The sequence below is a fragment of the Mugil cephalus genome, chromosome 2 (assembly GCF_022458985.1).
Source record: "Mugil cephalus isolate CIBA_MC_2020 chromosome 2, CIBA_Mcephalus_1.1, whole genome shotgun sequence".
Lineage (NCBI taxonomy): Eukaryota > Metazoa > Chordata > Actinopteri > Mugiliformes > Mugilidae > Mugil > Mugil cephalus.
In genome coordinates this window covers 22696395-22712780 of record NC_061771.1, presented here as the reverse complement: position 1 = coordinate 22712780, position 16386 = coordinate 22696395, and the positions used below count along the sequence as shown (strand labels likewise).

At 43.9% G+C, this 16386-nt stretch overlaps 2 protein-coding genes across 2 annotated transcripts in view; one reads left to right on the top strand and one right to left on the bottom strand.

Moving 5' to 3' along the window:
* Positions 1-4639, top strand: part of si:dkey-92j12.5 (multiple PDZ domain protein) — a 39300-nt gene extending 34661 nt beyond the window's left edge. The window contains exons 38-44 of the mRNA XM_047575104.1: positions 156-279; positions 463-494; positions 754-876; positions 1238-1342; positions 2580-2680; positions 2780-2903; positions 3718-4639. Of these exons, the coding sequence (XP_047431060.1) occupies positions 156-279; positions 463-494; positions 754-876; positions 1238-1342; positions 2580-2680; positions 2780-2903; positions 3718-3864 (756 nt within the window). The 3' untranslated portion in view covers positions 3865-4639. The remainder of the gene's footprint in view (positions 1-155; positions 280-462; positions 495-753; positions 877-1237; positions 1343-2579; positions 2681-2779; positions 2904-3717) is intronic.
* Positions 4640-8962: 4323 nt separating this feature from the next.
* On the bottom strand, positions 8963-15096 carry tyrp1b (tyrosinase-related protein 1b). The gene is made up of 9 exons (XM_047579513.1): positions 14987-15096; positions 13739-14097; positions 13389-13497; positions 11979-12192; positions 11551-11755; positions 10068-10235; positions 9604-9783; positions 9375-9521; positions 8963-9277 (listed from the first exon to the last, which is right to left on the bottom strand). The coding sequence occupies exons 1-9, from the start codon at positions 14998-15000 to the stop codon at positions 9072-9074; spliced, it is 1602 nt and encodes a 533-aa protein (XP_047435469.1). The 5' UTR covers positions 15001-15096; the 3' UTR covers positions 8963-9071.
* Positions 15097-16386: the final 1290 nt, after the last annotated feature.

Here is a 16386-nt window from a genome sequence, read left to right as displayed (position 1 = left end):
TTGTTACATTGGCCTTATATATATTTTATTTATTTATTTTTAAAACGTGTAGTGTCATTTGTTTTGTGTTGTAGCTCAGTCATTATGTTAATTCAGTCAGTAGCTCAACTTTTAATCCCATTCAGTATTTTAACAAAAGTACTTTGTGAACCTAGGAGTATTTTAAGTTGTGTTTTATCCAGAGCGAAGACTCTGACTGTTCCACCTTGACACACTCAAGTGGATGTGATGCTTCCTCCGGCCACCAGAGGGAGACAGATACCAAAACAGGAAGCCACAGTGAGTCCCCTTCTGTTCAGGAGTAATATCTGAACATAAAAGAAGTATATGAATGCTGATTATTTAGCAGATTCAAAATAATAGTAATAATTATAATAAGGTGGACATTTTCTCGTTAATGTCTTCAATAAATAGATGAATCTATTGTAAGTAAAATGCTTTCTTCTCTCTCATCATTTCAAGACTATGACATCAGAAAAGTAATTATACACAAGGTAAGACAATCAAAAGAATAATCGACCATTATAACACTAAAATGGAAACTAAAATTATCTTATGTTTATGTGCAGAAAGTTGAAATACGATTGTGACCTCTCAGGGGGTTCAAAATGACCTCCAGATCGGAGATGTGGTCTACTTACTAGACTGATTGATCGTCTGGTTTTATGTGACACAGTATTAGGTGTTTGTGTCATGTGCGAAATCTTTCATGTGATTCAGAAGGTCTATAATCTGTTTGTGATATCACCGCAGGGTCCATCTGACTCCCTGGGCATCAGTGTAGCTGGAGGAGTGGGCAGTCCCCATGGCAACGTACCTCTTTTTATTGCTACCATGGATACCAATGGACTGGCTGCCAAAACACAGAAATTACAGGTGGGGAGTGTACATGTATATATGTACACCAGTATGTGCGCGCGTGTGTGTGTTCAGATGGCGGCAACCTGCCACCTGTCAGCCATTTGTTTGAGGCTGAGACTGCCCTTAGAGTTGCTTGTAGATTTTTGCTCACAGTTTTATAAAACTGTACGTGGTGCATTGAAATACGGACAATGTGCTTTTACAAGGTTTACAAATATTTCACAATAGGTAAATTGAGCCCGCACCCATTTGAGTTAGGATGGAAAGGATATAGAATACTTGATACTTGACTCACAAAGAATAACACTGAAACGCAGATTTTTGAAGGCATATAAGTTTGAATTTATGTCCGTGTGTGTCTGCATGTGTCATGTAGACGGGAGACAGGATCCTCAGTATCAATGACGTGTCCACTGAGGGAATGACTCATGTCCATGCTGGAGTCCTGCTGAAAAACGCCGCCAGAACCATCAGTCTGCAGGTCGTGTCACAGTGAGACGTGCACAAGTTGATATGCAATGCCTGTGAGGCAAAGTTTCTTTGTGATAACGTCAGCAAGTTTATGTTCTGTACAGTGAGGGGAAAATTCCCTTCCTCTAGGTCATATTTACTTTTAGCACTCGTCAAGGCATTGAGGGGAAACACAAACACAAAATAACACGGACCACAATTCAGCAACCCCTTCATTCTTAGTATTTTTGTGCATATGTTACACTGCAATTTCCGGATAACAATGTGCTTGACGTGCACTACATTTTATGTAATAATCCATAGACTGTATGTAAATATGGACACCTTGTCCCCACTTCCTTGCATTGACCAAATTGACGCTAGTTTCCCCAGGGATATGGGTAGAGCCGTCTTGCGACTTTGGAGCCAGATTCTGATCAGAGAGTGGAGTCATGCGGAGCCACATTATTGATCCACCCGTCCACACTTGTCCCAGACTAACTCGTGTTTTCATTCAGTTAATACTGTGCTCTGCTCTCCCTCCACCAGTGACAAAGAAATGTTGGTTTATACACTGCACTTATTTATTTCTTACTCTCACGTCTTACGGGAAAAAAATATACTTGAGTATTCATCAGTATTATATGAACTACCTTAAATGACAGAAATCATCGTTGACTTTTTTTAATTTGTTGTGTATTTTAGTGTTTTAGTTTGGCCCATGTCCCACCCACTAACATGGAGGGGGTGGAGCTTATGACCTATACCACAGCCAGTCACCAGGGGGAGCTCTACTTGCTTCACTTTTGAGGAGCTGTTCTTAGTCCACCTTTATAAAGTCTATGATATAAACACATTCCAGTTTTTCTGGATGTTCTCCACTGCATTACCATTAGGAGAGGCATAACGACGTTACAGCCTGTCATACGGTGCATATAAAGTGGAGTAAACATCACTTACTGAATCCAGTCATCCTTTGCTTTTAGTTACGTGTGCACAGTTTTAATCTTACTTGACAGGCATCTTGTTCCAATCACCTCGGTGAAACTGTTGCAGTTTTTCATTAGATTTAGGCTGTCTCAGCTGTGTCTGTCTCCTCATGTAATGCCAGATTGACTCAATGACATTATGCTTGTTGAATTGTGGAAGGAATGAGCCAATCAGATGGCGCCCTGGTGGATAAGAATAGAAACGTCTTAAGTGCCTAAAATGTTTCAAGAGTAGTCCAGTGTGTGTAGTGTTATAACACTGTGTGTGTGTGTGTGTAGGTGGCACAAAGTTCTGGTGAACAAAGCTCACAGGATCGCGGCGACGCTCGTGCAAGGTCTCCAGCTAGCCGCCTGCAGACCCGCTCTCACAACAACCTCTGGTAAGAGGCAGTCACTTCAATCCATTCATTCTTCAACAACAAAGGCACCAACCTGCTCAGCAACAAACATCTATTGTTCCGCTCTCTATTCCCCTGTAGTGCTCGCATGTATAAAACCATCACTCTGGACAGAGGCTCCTCAGGCCTCGGCTTCAGCATTGTTGGAGGGTTTGGCAGCCCTCACGGAGACCTGCCCATCTACATCAAAACCGTCTTCAACAAGGTGGGTAGTCGTTCCTTTGTTGGAGAAACTGAAGAGTTTTATAAACAGTTTAACAGCAGCCTGTAAGTCACTCACCTTATGTTTGGTGTTTCATTCCCTAATAAGAGTAAATGAAACACCTTTAAATATCAGTAATGCACACCACCACTATTCTATTGAGCCACGTTAAAAACAAATTTCCACAACCTTGCACAGAATCGTTTTCGGCCTAGGAATAAAGTGTTGTATGACAAGGAGAAATGCAGGAAGACACAGTTATAACCTGCGAATGGTGTGTAGCAGCTGGTGAATTCTGAATGACAAAATAACAACTGTGATGAATAACCAAGCTATGGCACTATAGAGTAAAGCAACCAGGACCCCTAGTGGTCCGTGGTGTTATTGCAAGGGGTCTGTGGAAATAAAATTCTTTAAAAAAAATCACATGACTTTTATGGAAATAGGATTATTTTACTCAAATGTGATAGAAACCTTAATCTATTTAAACTACAGAGGGTAACGGGATTTTTTTCTCTAATTATATCTGTTTCAGAAGTGTAATTTACCGTAATTTATTAACAGATCTTGCTCCTTGTTCAATCTTACTGCTTGACGCAGTTAATACAAACTTTTCAAAAAAAAAAAACGAATTATGAGGTTTCAGTGGACGTGCATCATTCATTTCTTAACAATGCTCTTATTGTGAAAATGTGCAGGGGGTTGTCGTGGGAAACTCATTAGCGTGAACTATCTGCAGTTTTGGTTACATGTGTGTCGCCATGCTGGTGTAAACAGTCTGCGATCTGTGTATAGCGATGGGCTTTGTTCCCCGCAGGGGGCAGCCATAGAGGACGGCCGGCTGAAACGCGGAGATCAGATCATCGCTGTGAACGGACACTGCCTTGAGGGCGTGACGCACGCCGAAGCAGTGGACATCCTGAAAAAGACCAAAGGAACCGTAGTCCTCACCGTACTCTCCTGAGACGCCGACCCGCCGCGTCCCATTTTAATGATATTTTTAATCAACCAAAGCGGTGTAGCTGCTTGTTGTTGAACTGCTTCACAAGGGAACCCAGGAGGCGAACGCAGATAGAATCGTGTAGTTTTGTTAAAAATGAGAAGAGTAGATAATGTCAGTCTAAATGTATCTACTTTACATTTGGGGAAGCTACCTCTAATTGCAAACACAGCTTGGGTGTTTTTGGTTTTTTTTGTTTGTTTTTTTACATGCGCACAGTATTTCCAGTAGTGAAGCTGTTATTTGAACAAATCTGTTAGATGATAATTATGACGCAATTACATGACAAAAGATTATATTTATAAAGAGGAGGCGATCCATACATCCATCCATTCATCCACTAGGTATAACTAGGTTGGGTGAGAGGTAGGGTATGGCCTGGACGGGTTGCCAGTTGGCTGCTGGCAGGATAGTGGGAGGAAACAGGAGCACCATGAAGGAGAACCATGAAGCAAGCAAACCGAACCAGAAAAGCCCCGACCATCCACCAAGTTGGAAACCAAGGACTATCTTATGTCTGCGCTAACAGCAGGGGAGATACAGAGTAACAAAATCCCAAAAGCTGCTATATCCGACCATATAGCATTTTGTCTAACTGATATGTTGTGGTCCTGTTCAAATTATTTTATAATATACACAATCCGGCATAACATTATGACCACTGACAGGAGAAGTAAACAACATTGACCATCTTGTGACAATTCAGTGTTCTACTGGGAAGCTTTTGGACCTGGTATTCGTGTGAGTGTTACTTAGACATGAACCATGCACATAGACCAGATAGACCCCATAGCAATGAACACTCCTTGATGGCAGCAGCCATCTCCAGCAGGAACAACTAAAAAAAAAAAAAAAAAAAAAAACATGAAGAACAGCACAAGGTGTTGACCTGGCCTCCAAGTTCACTAGATCCCAAACTGATCAAGTATCTGTGGGATGATCCACAGAGGACCCTCCCCTCAGCCCATAGGACCAAAAAGCCCCCCCACTAACAACTGTCAGAAGTTTTGGAGGCACAAGGGAGACCTACACAATATTAAGTCATAATGTTATGCTTGATCGGTGTACTTAACTGCCGTATCCGACCATTTTTTTTTTATATACGCTGTGGTCCTGTTTAAGTTATTTATGATATACAGTAGCTGTCTCTGAAAACAAATAATCAATAAATGTGCGTAGGCCGTGTGAATACGTTGACCGCACAACCGGATGTAATCTCTCAAGACGTGCATTTCCAGCACTACTGCCTCTCGACTTCTGTTCATTCAGAGCGCACTGTGACTGTGATAAAACTCCTCCTGAGACCCAACAAAAACATGCCAAGTGCTCCTGCCAATCTTTTACGTGGCAATAAGGTTTTAGGACGTTTGCTTTAATTTTCCTTCTGATTCTAATGATTAAAAAAGAGGTGTCAGAATCGCACCAGCGAAACAAACGTGTCGGCTGACGGGTGGATGAATAGCAATCATAGCCGCCGTATGCTAATCGGGTAGAATTGAAAAGAAAAGGACGTTTTGTTGCATCTGTTTGAAAGCAGCTGCTGAGTATCAGCTCATGTACGTGTTATTTATTTGTGTGCATAGTCTCCAATGTAAGCAGCTGTTGTATTGTCAGTCTGGCGTGAAGTCTTTACTTAGAAACCCCTTTCATACCTGTTTTATATGAATCCATTGACACTGTGACGCTTATGTTTTCTCCGCTGTCGTTTATTTGCGTTTATCTAGGCGTGCAGTCCTTGTATAGCCACAGCACTCAGACTTGTGTGTGTTTGGCATTGTGTACCATCGTGTAACTCAATCTGCTCTAAGTGATCTCATTAAATGCTCATTTGTTAGACGTTTGTATACATGTTCTGTAATGCGCCTCACCGTGAAACAAATACCTCCAATGTGGTGATATTTTAATGGCGGATGACAAAAATTTTGGGATTTTTCTATTTGGCTCTTTTGTGTGTGATCCCGAGATGGGCACGGCAGCAGAGTTCAAATTATTTTGACTTTCAAAGCTCGCGGATGCACACGAGAGAGAAGAGTCTGAGAAAATCAGAAACTTCTGAACTGTTATACAAGCACGCTTGGCCCCGCAGTCACATTTTTATGGATAGATGCAAGAATCTCTCACATTTTGCATAATTTTGCATCTATTTCCAAACCAGTGAGCTGCATTTAGCCTTGGAGATGTCTTATTGCCGTGGTTATGCTCTTTGTCTCTCTCCCCGTGTTGCGCGTCTTCCTCTCTGTCTTTGTCAAACCTGAATACATTTTCAGAATCACTCAGGTTTAGTGGAGGTGACAGGACGGAGTGCGCGCCGCACGCCGAGTGACAGGCAGCTCTAAATCACGGCAGCAGTCACGAGACGAGAGGATTAGTGAGAGGAAAAACAACATTCTTGAGAATAAATTAGTCTAAAGTTAGGACAAAGACGTTTCCACCCCGAGTCAGAGAAACACTAGGGGAGAGTAAACCCCTGCCATTTTTTATATATTTTTTTTTATAAATGCACAGAACTTTCACTTTAATTACTTTAAGTACTGGTGACAACTTGACAAACAGTACATTTGCACACAAATGTCTCATTTAGGATATAGGAGGCATCTAGGGAGATCCTGTCTCAAGCCTTCGCATTAATCAAAGCCATCTGTTCACATTGCAAGCTTTATTGAAACCCAGCCATCGCAGTCTGCTTTATCCTTCTCCAGATGAACAATTGCTTGCCTGCTGGCATGAGGAGGGTTTTAAGATGGAGGAAATGGCAAAGAAAAATGCTTTTTGTGCATTTAGCTTGGATGTTTCGTTCAATATAATCGCTGTCCCTCTGTAATACCATTCCTGTGTGTGCTGTTTATTTTGATATCTAAACCCCATTTTTAACTCCGTGCGGGCTAATGTATTTACATTGCTCCTTGTTCTTTTCCATTAAGAAAACGGATCGGCCGTCTCCAGACCAGGCTCAAGTTCCCCTTCCCTCAAACATTCGCAAAAGGAGGCCGTGGCCCTTCACCGCTCTGTGGCTTCTTGGCCTCTTTTCCACTCTTACAGATACTTAAAGCATCTTCTGCGGCTGATGTATTTTTATGCAGCTGAAAATAGGATGACTTTCATGAGAGCGCACTTGAAAAACACTAATGATCCTCTCTCTCTCTCTCTCTCTCTCTCTCTCTCAAGAGGGGTGGAGTGGGCCAAACGATTGTTTTGTGTGTGACTGTCACATCTCCTTATTCATAAATCCACAGGGCTGCGTGTCTGTTTGCTGTCAGTGTAACCTGGTGGTATGGAAAGAACAGCCAACTGATGATGGATCCAAAAAAAATAATCTCTTTTCTTTTTCGGGACATCAGCTGGCGCTGCAAAAGTGCCAAACCTGAGTAATTCAGCCCAGTGCTGAGTCTCGAATTCTCGCTTCCCTTAAAGCAGGACAAAAATATCTTACTGTAACTACTGTACATAGGCTGTGGGCCCACGCTTAATCACACCTGTCATTCGAGGTGTCACTACCGTATTTCCACGTCATTCCTCAACACCGGTCTGGGTGGCCATGAGCAAATGAGCTAGACTTGATTGAAAACTTGGCACGGGAGAAGGATGCATGTCTGTGGCCTCCTATTTTATTCAGGGGCACAGCCTGAAGTAAGAAATAATTAGACACTGACACGCAGTTATAGCAGAGAAGCCTGCTCGAGACGCCAAATCATCTGAATTTTAAAACTGCTGTCTTGTTAATACGGGCGCGCTGAGGTCACTTCTTTTCGGAGCAGATTTCTAAAGGGACATTTCTTCATCCATTTATATTTTTCCATCTGAATTTTATCCATTGAAGACGGCGCACGTCTAAGAGTTTCACGCGATTGTGTGAAAGTTTTTTAAGGTTAACACGGTGACTTTTTTTTTTTTTTTTTTTTTTTGGCGTCAATAATAATGATAAATTCACTATAAATAAAATGCTTAAAACGTCTGAAAACCACAGCGGGTCACCCCGATTGTAAGCCTCCAAAAGTTTTAAATTAAACGATAAATGTGCATGAATGGTGCGTAAATACGCACGGCCAGGTGGGCGCGATTATCGCGACCCCTTCAATCAAATGAATGAATCAAATGCTTGACGTGGCCTTTTCGCACAGATGTGCGTTGAAAGCATGCTCTACTTACTGACTTTGAGTTACATTTTATATTGGTTGTCGTCAAGCAGTCGCGGGAAAAATAAGCGGCCAGCATCGCCGAAGTTGCGAAGTGGGCCGATGAGTATTTGCTGCGGCGAGTGTGTGGGAGGTAGGTAGCAGATTTATGGTGTTTGGCTGATACTTGGTGCCTTAAAGTTTTATAGTTTAAGACCCTATAAACTATTTGCACTTGTGAACCACCCTTAACAAATGTAAAATTGCTCACCTTTCCATGTATTCTTCTGTAACAAAATGTATTCGTGGTTCCATAAATACAACACGATCCTTCCACCCCATTTAAGAACACGTCAGTTCAAAACGACTACATTAAAATAATGATAAGAAGAATAGTATGCATACACTCTATCATTACATCCTTTGGCAGTAATGCCACACATCCACACGGGGGCGGTGTGTGTGCTGCTGTATGAAGACATGAGAACTTGCAAGGCCCTGATCTGACTCATTATTGGTTAGATTACATGTAGCCGCTGTTATTCGCCAGCTGGCCTCAGGCTTCAGATAAATAAACATGCGTCTGCAGCTATTAGGCCTGCAGTATTAAGATCTTTATGTGGTCTGTTCATACAGCACAGTCTGTTGTCGGACAGAGTCCTCGTCGGAGCACAGCATGAAAGGAACAACTGTGTGACAATAATCATTCATCCTCTCCATGGATAAGCCAGGTCTGCGTGAATGTACGTGGACACAACATATAAGTTTTGATATCGAGTGGCGGAGCAAAGATCAATATCAATAGCACTCATTACGAGCTGCTTCGGCTCAGGTTCTCTAGCCCCATGGCTACAGTCTAACCAGGTCTGCTGCATGCGCCAAATAAAAGATCCTCCTGACCTCTGCCAGCCCTGCACTTCACAGCAAACACAGACACAAACGCATCAGGCTCAGGGTTCACGACCAACTTTATTAGACGAAATGGGAGGATAAAAAAAAAATAACGCGAAACAAGTACACGAACATGTTAAGGCCTTCTCACAAACTGGAGACGTGGACTCAGACGACCGACTGGGACTTGTCGAACCTGCGCTCGTCCTCTGAGTAGCGCCTGAAGGTCTCTCCCAGCAGCGGCTCGAGGGCCTCGGCCGAGCGGTAGGAGCGAGCTCGCACGGCGCAGGCAATGACGCCGCCCACCACTGCCACTACCAGGACCGCCGCCACGACGGCTATGGTGATGATCTCAGACAGGGTGAAGGCGCGGGCTGTGGACGGGGGAAGAGGAGGGAAGGGGAAGAGGAGGGTGATTTCGGGTCTTGCGTGTGGCGACGGAGCGTGCCTTACGTGTCTGCTGCTACTAACCTGGCCACTCGACCTCATACGTGTATCCCAAGTTATCTGGGGCGGGGACGAACATCTCAGCGTTGGTGACGGGAGGCCAGAAGGGCACCATGTTGAACCTGCGGTTGTGTCCTATCGGCGCGTTCTCCTCCGGGTAAACGATGTCACCTCCACGCACAGAGAACCACACGTTATCATCTATTCATCAATCAGGGCGAGTGAATGTGTCTGGGAATGAACCGGCCTTTACCTGGTTGGTGCCTGCGGAGCCACTCGTCGAAGACTGCGTCGGTGAAGGTGTGCAGCAACACAAAGATGGGGTCGTTGGGCGACAGGTGAGTCTGTCCTCCCGTCCCGTTGAGGAAGAGGTGGGCCAGGTTGTGGAGGCTGCGGACCACCGGGTCATACATCCCCTGGGGGGCACTGTAGCCTAGAAAATATTGAGCATAGAAAAACAAAAAAATAAAAAGAAATAAACTAAAAGCTCCGATTTACCAAAATTAGCAACAGCTAATGCTGTTTCGGAGCGAACCATATGTGCGTGTGGGTGGAGGATTGAGTGAGAGCGTTCTTCCTGGCTTCGTATTTGTGTCTGTACAGTCACACAGCACTTCAGCAGATTCACTTTCTGAAATGAGCCCGGTCTGAACTTGAACGCTCCCCTTCCGGTCGGAGCTTCAAACCACCGCTCGGGCGCCGACCTGTGACTCGCACCTTCAATGGTGTTCCTGAAGCTCTCCGAGGAGGTGGAGTAGTAAGGCGGGGTGTCGAAGGTGTTGAGCTCCAGGCAGTCCAACACGTCCTGGGGCTGCGGCAGCCTCTGCACCATGGGCCGCGCCACGTTGCCCGCTGGGTTCCTCCTGATGGGGCTGCTCTCTGTGCCTGGGTGATGGAGGGAAAACCAAAGGTCAGCGGTTGCACGGAGTATCTCAAGTAAATCACAGTTAGAGCGACACAAAGCACAACTTCGGCTACACGACAGCTCGGTTTGTGGTGCGGTTGTATTTCAAACTCGGCCCGGCGGTCCCCACAGAAATGGAAACAAACATGATTAGAAATGTTGTATTATTTAACCGCTTTCTAAGTCTGTGTGGGAGACTCGCCTCGTTTGATCAGCCTTAAACATGACAGAATGGCAGTTTTCTTTTTTAATTATTCAATAAAAGTCAACAGTCGTGAGTGGGAGCTTTGTGACTGAACAGAAGTTTTTTTTTCTCCTTTTTTTCCTCCTCGCATGCATGATCTCCCTCTTTCTCTCTCTCTCTCTCTCTCTCTTTTTTTTGGCGCTTTCTCTCCTACACAGAAGTGCAGAAACAGAAGGCTACATAACACAGTTGTCTGTCAGTTTGAAGATTATTCCCTCAGATCAAAGGAACCAGTAGACTGCGAGATTCCTGTCTCCAACGAGCGCAAACACACACACACGCGCACACACAAATGAGGCAAACCCCATCACTCCCCCACCCGCTCCGATCCCACCTAACCCATTTAAGGAGATGTTGCTTGTTGATGAAGGAAATACCAGGCCTGTCACGACTCTCTAAGGGGGGGGAATAATGAGACGGATCACTCACACGTCGACCGCTCACATGTTCTACCTGTTACCGAACAATGTTTTTTTTTCTTCCGTGTGCATTCAAAGAGACCTACTTTGATGTGTTTGTGGTGCGGGACTAAAAGACGATGACTGACACTTGTAATTATTCCACAACTCCGGATGAAAAGAAAACAGCGCTCCACGAATTAGGTTTATTCGAGCACTAGAGCAGAGGTAGTGACTATAATCTGGTGCCACTGCGGAATGAGATCCAATCCCTGCAAATCTGATCACCCCAAAGTCTGGCTTATAGAGCGTTAGCTCATTACAGCATAACAGTTCTCTTATTCTACTCCTAAACCCTGTGACCCATTGTGAACTAGCACTTGAAATCTCCCGTATGGCTTGTGCTGAGGCCCGCGCTTTGAATGCGGCTCAGACGGCCGAACGTGTCTAACGACTGGAGCAGTTTCAAGAGAACCGTAGTAGTAGCGAGCCGTATCAAATTTAGCACAACAGCTGTGAGGGATTATTTATAGGAGCTTATGTTCCACATGCTCTCTTTATGAGCTCTTTGCCCTCTTTTCTGATGCAGCTGAGGCGATGCTGTATATCAAAAAAAAAAAGGTAAACTGCGTGCGTTTCTGGGACGGTCTTTACTGTTGCAGACGGTGCCCAAAGTGTCGTAGTCCTCCACGCTCTCGCAGATCACCCTCCACTGAGAGAACACGGAGTTGGAGCTGAGGGAGTTCATGTCGAAGGAGCTCCTGGCTCCCAGCAGGTCGTCGGTGCAGATGTCGCACTCGCTGCCTCCGATGGCGAAGTTCCAGTAGGGCAGGGCAAAGGAGGGGTCGCCCAGCATGTCCTGCACAGAGCGGAAGTTGGATTGGATGATGTTTTAAGAAAATATGCATCTCACTGTCTTACATTCCACGAATTTTGCACTTTAAACCCCATTTTCTCATGCCATTTTCATATTCAGCTTATCATTCTTTTACCATCTCACCCATTCTTTTCCTTCCTGTCAGCCCCTCCCGCTCCTCCTATCCTTCTTTCTCCATTTTTTCCGCTCTTTACTTTTTTCTCACCTGCATGTCTCTCTCTAGCTGCAGCAGGTGAAAACGATGCCAGGTAACAAAACCTGGGCCCTCGTGAGAGAAGTCGATGCCTCCGAAGCTGCTCTGGCCCGAGCCCAGGTACGTCTTGCTGACGGAGTAGTAGTGGCTCCAGACGAAGTAGTTGTAAATGGTGACGTTCTCAAATTGTGGGGTGTTTCCGTCGGCCCCAAACACCTCCTGGTAGCTAAAGAAAAGAGGTGAGAGTTGTGTTTTGAGACGACCTGTCTATCCTCTGCAGTGAGGAAGCTGAAGCTGCATGCTTTTCAGATAACCATACATTTGTAGATCTTGCACAGTATGGCTGCCAAAGGAAGGACCTAGGCGTTTAAGTCACTGATGTTGTGATATTGCATCAAAGTTCAATCTGCAGTTTTCAGCTGATTAGGAAAAAGATGGTTCACTGACTCATTTGAGGTTACTTGGACGATTGTGTTGGTCATTGGATTTTCCGTTCAGAAAATTACATTAAAAAAACAATTATTTGATTTTCATTTTAACGTTGAAGGCACTTTTCTTTATCGGGGCCGAGAACAGATAAACAAAAATTCTACAAACCTGTTTCTAAAAGCAAAAACAAAAGAAAGTGCCCCTTTTTTCATATTGTGCGGCCAGAAGTTGTCGTTTCCAAAGTAAGAGCGCGTACGAGGACGACGCTGTGTAACAGAAGTTGATGGACATGGGTCAGTACATTATTTTCAAATCAATAAAAAAATCAATAAAAAAAAGTTGTGAAAAACAACTAAAAACAACTACATATAATCAGGGAATAATTAACCACTAGCTAACATTACTCTGCGTGCAGAGATTTCTGCAGGTGACAAGCCTTGTTTTGCCATCGCCTCAAAAATCACATCGGAGTCCGGTTCCATAGACATTTTATCCTTGGCTATATAAGTCATATATGTGGGCGTTCTTGCCATAAACACAGTACCATGCTCAAGGGTGCTCTGTGAAAACGGCAACTTTTTTAGAAGCAGAAAATGAAAACTGACCACTTTTTAAGGGATTTGTTCATCCCTTCTCAAGCTGATAAAGAGAAATGCCTTAAATTACCATTTTAATTTTGTGAATTTGAAAATGAAAATCAAATAACCGCTCATTTTTCAGGGTTTTTTAATATTCATTAATGAGCGGAAAAGCCAGTGACCAGAACATACACGGACTGTTTTCCTAAAGTTGCCATGTGATTTTTTTTTTTATTGTTTTATGGACAATTTAAAAAAAAAAGAAGCAAGAGTTCATAGCTTTGTTGCTCCTTTTTGAATAGTCAGACTCGGCTGAATCGAGCCAACAGCCACATGTTAACTGCCGTGTTTATGATCATTCTACCTTTGAAATCAATTCATCCAGTTAATCCAAGTATATAATGCACTTATTTACCGCCTCGTACAGATGACTACTTCAGGATGCACAGTCCTCTTAGCTCGGTCCAGTGCGTTCACGAAGGCCTGCTTCTCAGCTGAACTCATCTGCATGATATTCCTTCTTACTGGAGGGAGGTGAACGGGGCGGAGGAAGACAGGATGGGAGGTAGACAGAAAGCGTTAGGGTGTAGGAGGAACAAAAAAAGAGGGGGGGAAAGAAAACATTGTTAAAAATCAACGCAGACATTTACTTTCACCCTCTATGAAGGCTGCCTCCGTTCCCAAGGCCGATGTGAAATCTCTACAGGCTACAGTAGTAAAAGTTTTCCTGATTTATTTAGGCCCACGCAGCACGGCTCCTCTTACCTACAGAGATCCTTTGATCACAGTTCGGTCCAGTCAGCCCGTGCCTGCATCGGCCACAGTTGTAGCCGGTGAAATTCCCATTACACTGGCAGGTGCGGTTGAAAAATCTCAGCGGCCACCTCTCCCTGTCGTCGCGGCCGGCGTACGGGTACTGCGGCCCGTGGCGCCGGTTGTCGGCAGCGATGGAAACGCACTGTCCCCTTCCCGCGCTGGAGCCGCACTCGTCGCCCGCCGCCCCCGTGAGAGACGGGCAGCACTGGCCGCTCCGCAGCCCCTCGGGGGTGACGCACTCCCGGGGAAACTGGGCCAGCGTCAGGGTGGCGCACGAGGCCACCACCAGGAAACCCACTCTCCACATGCTAACAAAGTCCAAAAGAGGGAAGGATTGCATCAGAAAAAAGACGTCAGATGGTGAGAATAAAGTACGAGTAAAGTAGGTTAGATGTTTCAGAAACACACAGAGAAATCTGACATGTTTTTCATGTCGAGATCATTTTCCATCCACCCATCTTTCTCTAAACCACTTGTCATGTTCAGGCCTCTCCCACAGCACATTTGCTATGATGAAGACGAAAAAAAAAAAAAATTCAATACACACACTACAGACATACACTTAAGTTTCATCTGATGAACAACTCATTCGATTTGTGTTCCTTTGTTAAAGTCGGTTGTTTTAACGTTATTGCGAAAAAAACTTCGTACATGCCCCTGCAGGGCAGGCAGTACCAGTTATTATGCATAATTCACAAAGCTTTCAACCCTTACAAGTTCAGAAATGCTTTCAACAAAGCATGGCAAGGGATGGTTTGCTTCAACCTTTTTGTAGCTAGACTCACTTGCCCTTTGAAGCTCGCTGATTAGGAATGAGTGAGGGGGTTACAATAATGTGGCCGGGGCAGTTATTTAACAAGAAACCACTGATAAGAAGCACCCAATTAAAAAAAAAAAAAGTTTAAATGTTGGTGCCTTTGCAGAAATGCAGCTATGTAATGCATGACTAAATGCACTACTCAATTTTAATACTAGTCAGTGCAGCATGATTTCGGATATGTGGCCTTTTGTTGTATAAAATCATCTATACTACAGTAAAACCTGATTTACTTGACGAAGACTCAATTGTGCTACTTTTTTTTATTGTTCACATTTAGTTTTCCAAAGGTGCTGAAACACTAATTTGTGCTATTAATTCATAATAGAATCCTTCAGTTCATTACGTAAAATAAAAAGCGGTCCGATGTGTTCACCTACCTCTCACCGTGCATGCTGCTCCTCTGTCTGCAGAACCGTAGCCCCCCAAGAGTCGGCTCATTTCTCCCTTCTGTCTTAAATAGCTATCAAGCACATGACCGGACTCTTTCTGGAGCTTGGGAAAGCACACACACACACCCGTACACAGTACACGCATAGTACACATGGTTACACTTGAGGGTAAGCGGTGCTCTTTCAAAAAACTCATTTATAGTACGCCTTGTGATCGTAGCCCAAATGACATCAGTCCGTGCGGTGATTCATGCAAGAAAGGAGTTGGCTGTGAGATGTTCATAATTAAATGGTTTAGTGTGTAGGATTTATGAGGATCTTTTAACAGAAATATAATGCAGTATTCTTAATTATGTTGACCTAAACAGGGAGTGGGTTGATGATGCTCTGCTGCCATTGTGCATAAAAGAAAGACTAAACTCTGGCTCCAGAGAGGACTTTCAAAGTTTCTACATTGTGGAGATGATCGCCATAGATTTGGAATGGGTCAGTTTAAGGGGTAATCAGTGGGTTGCAGTTTCCAAAGTCACCTCTAGCTGCCACTATATCCTATACACTGGACCTTTAAGTCATACAATTTCAGCCAAGCAAGAACACGGTAATGGTTTCTTGAGCCATGGAGGCAGACCACAGAGCAACGATCTACAAAGCGTATCCACATCCTCCAACTGTGAAAAAGTGAAGCTAAGCTGTCACAGGTAAGGCGCTTCTATCTAGCACTTTGGACATTGTTTGGACGTCGAAGTCTGTTTGGTGTGTTAAAATTAGAACGTACTGTAACTATCACTTGCCTGTAGGTGGACACTAGTTAGACACCCATAACAACAATCTTTAGCTCTTATGATCTATGACAGGGGTGTCAAACTCACTTTAGTTCAGGGACCACATACAGAACAATTTGATCTCAAGCAGGTGGGACCAGTAACATTATAGTATAATAATCTATGAAACCTATAAATAAGGACAATGCCAGATTTTTGTTTTCATGTCAGAGAAGTACATAATGAAAATGTTTATGAATGAATCCTTTTAAAAAACATTTTATCAACAACCTGAAATAACTTAAGAAAAATAAGCGCAATTTCAGCACACTGTTGCCATCTGCTGTTTAGTTTTGGGTCTCAGTGTTGTGCTATGTCTGCAACTTTTTTACAAATCCAATTTTTACAAATTCATGCCACAGGCCAGATTGGATTGGATTGCAGGCCGGTTTGGGCCCACGTGCCATATGTTTGACACCCCTGATCTGTGAGTTAGCTGGGTTAATAAATGCAGTACATAGAATTTGTTAGCAAATTGTAGTTGAAAAGGGGTTCACTGCAGTCGACTGTAGAGGAACTAATTTTGTCGGTTTGAAATAATCCATCACAGTTATGGAAAGTCCATCA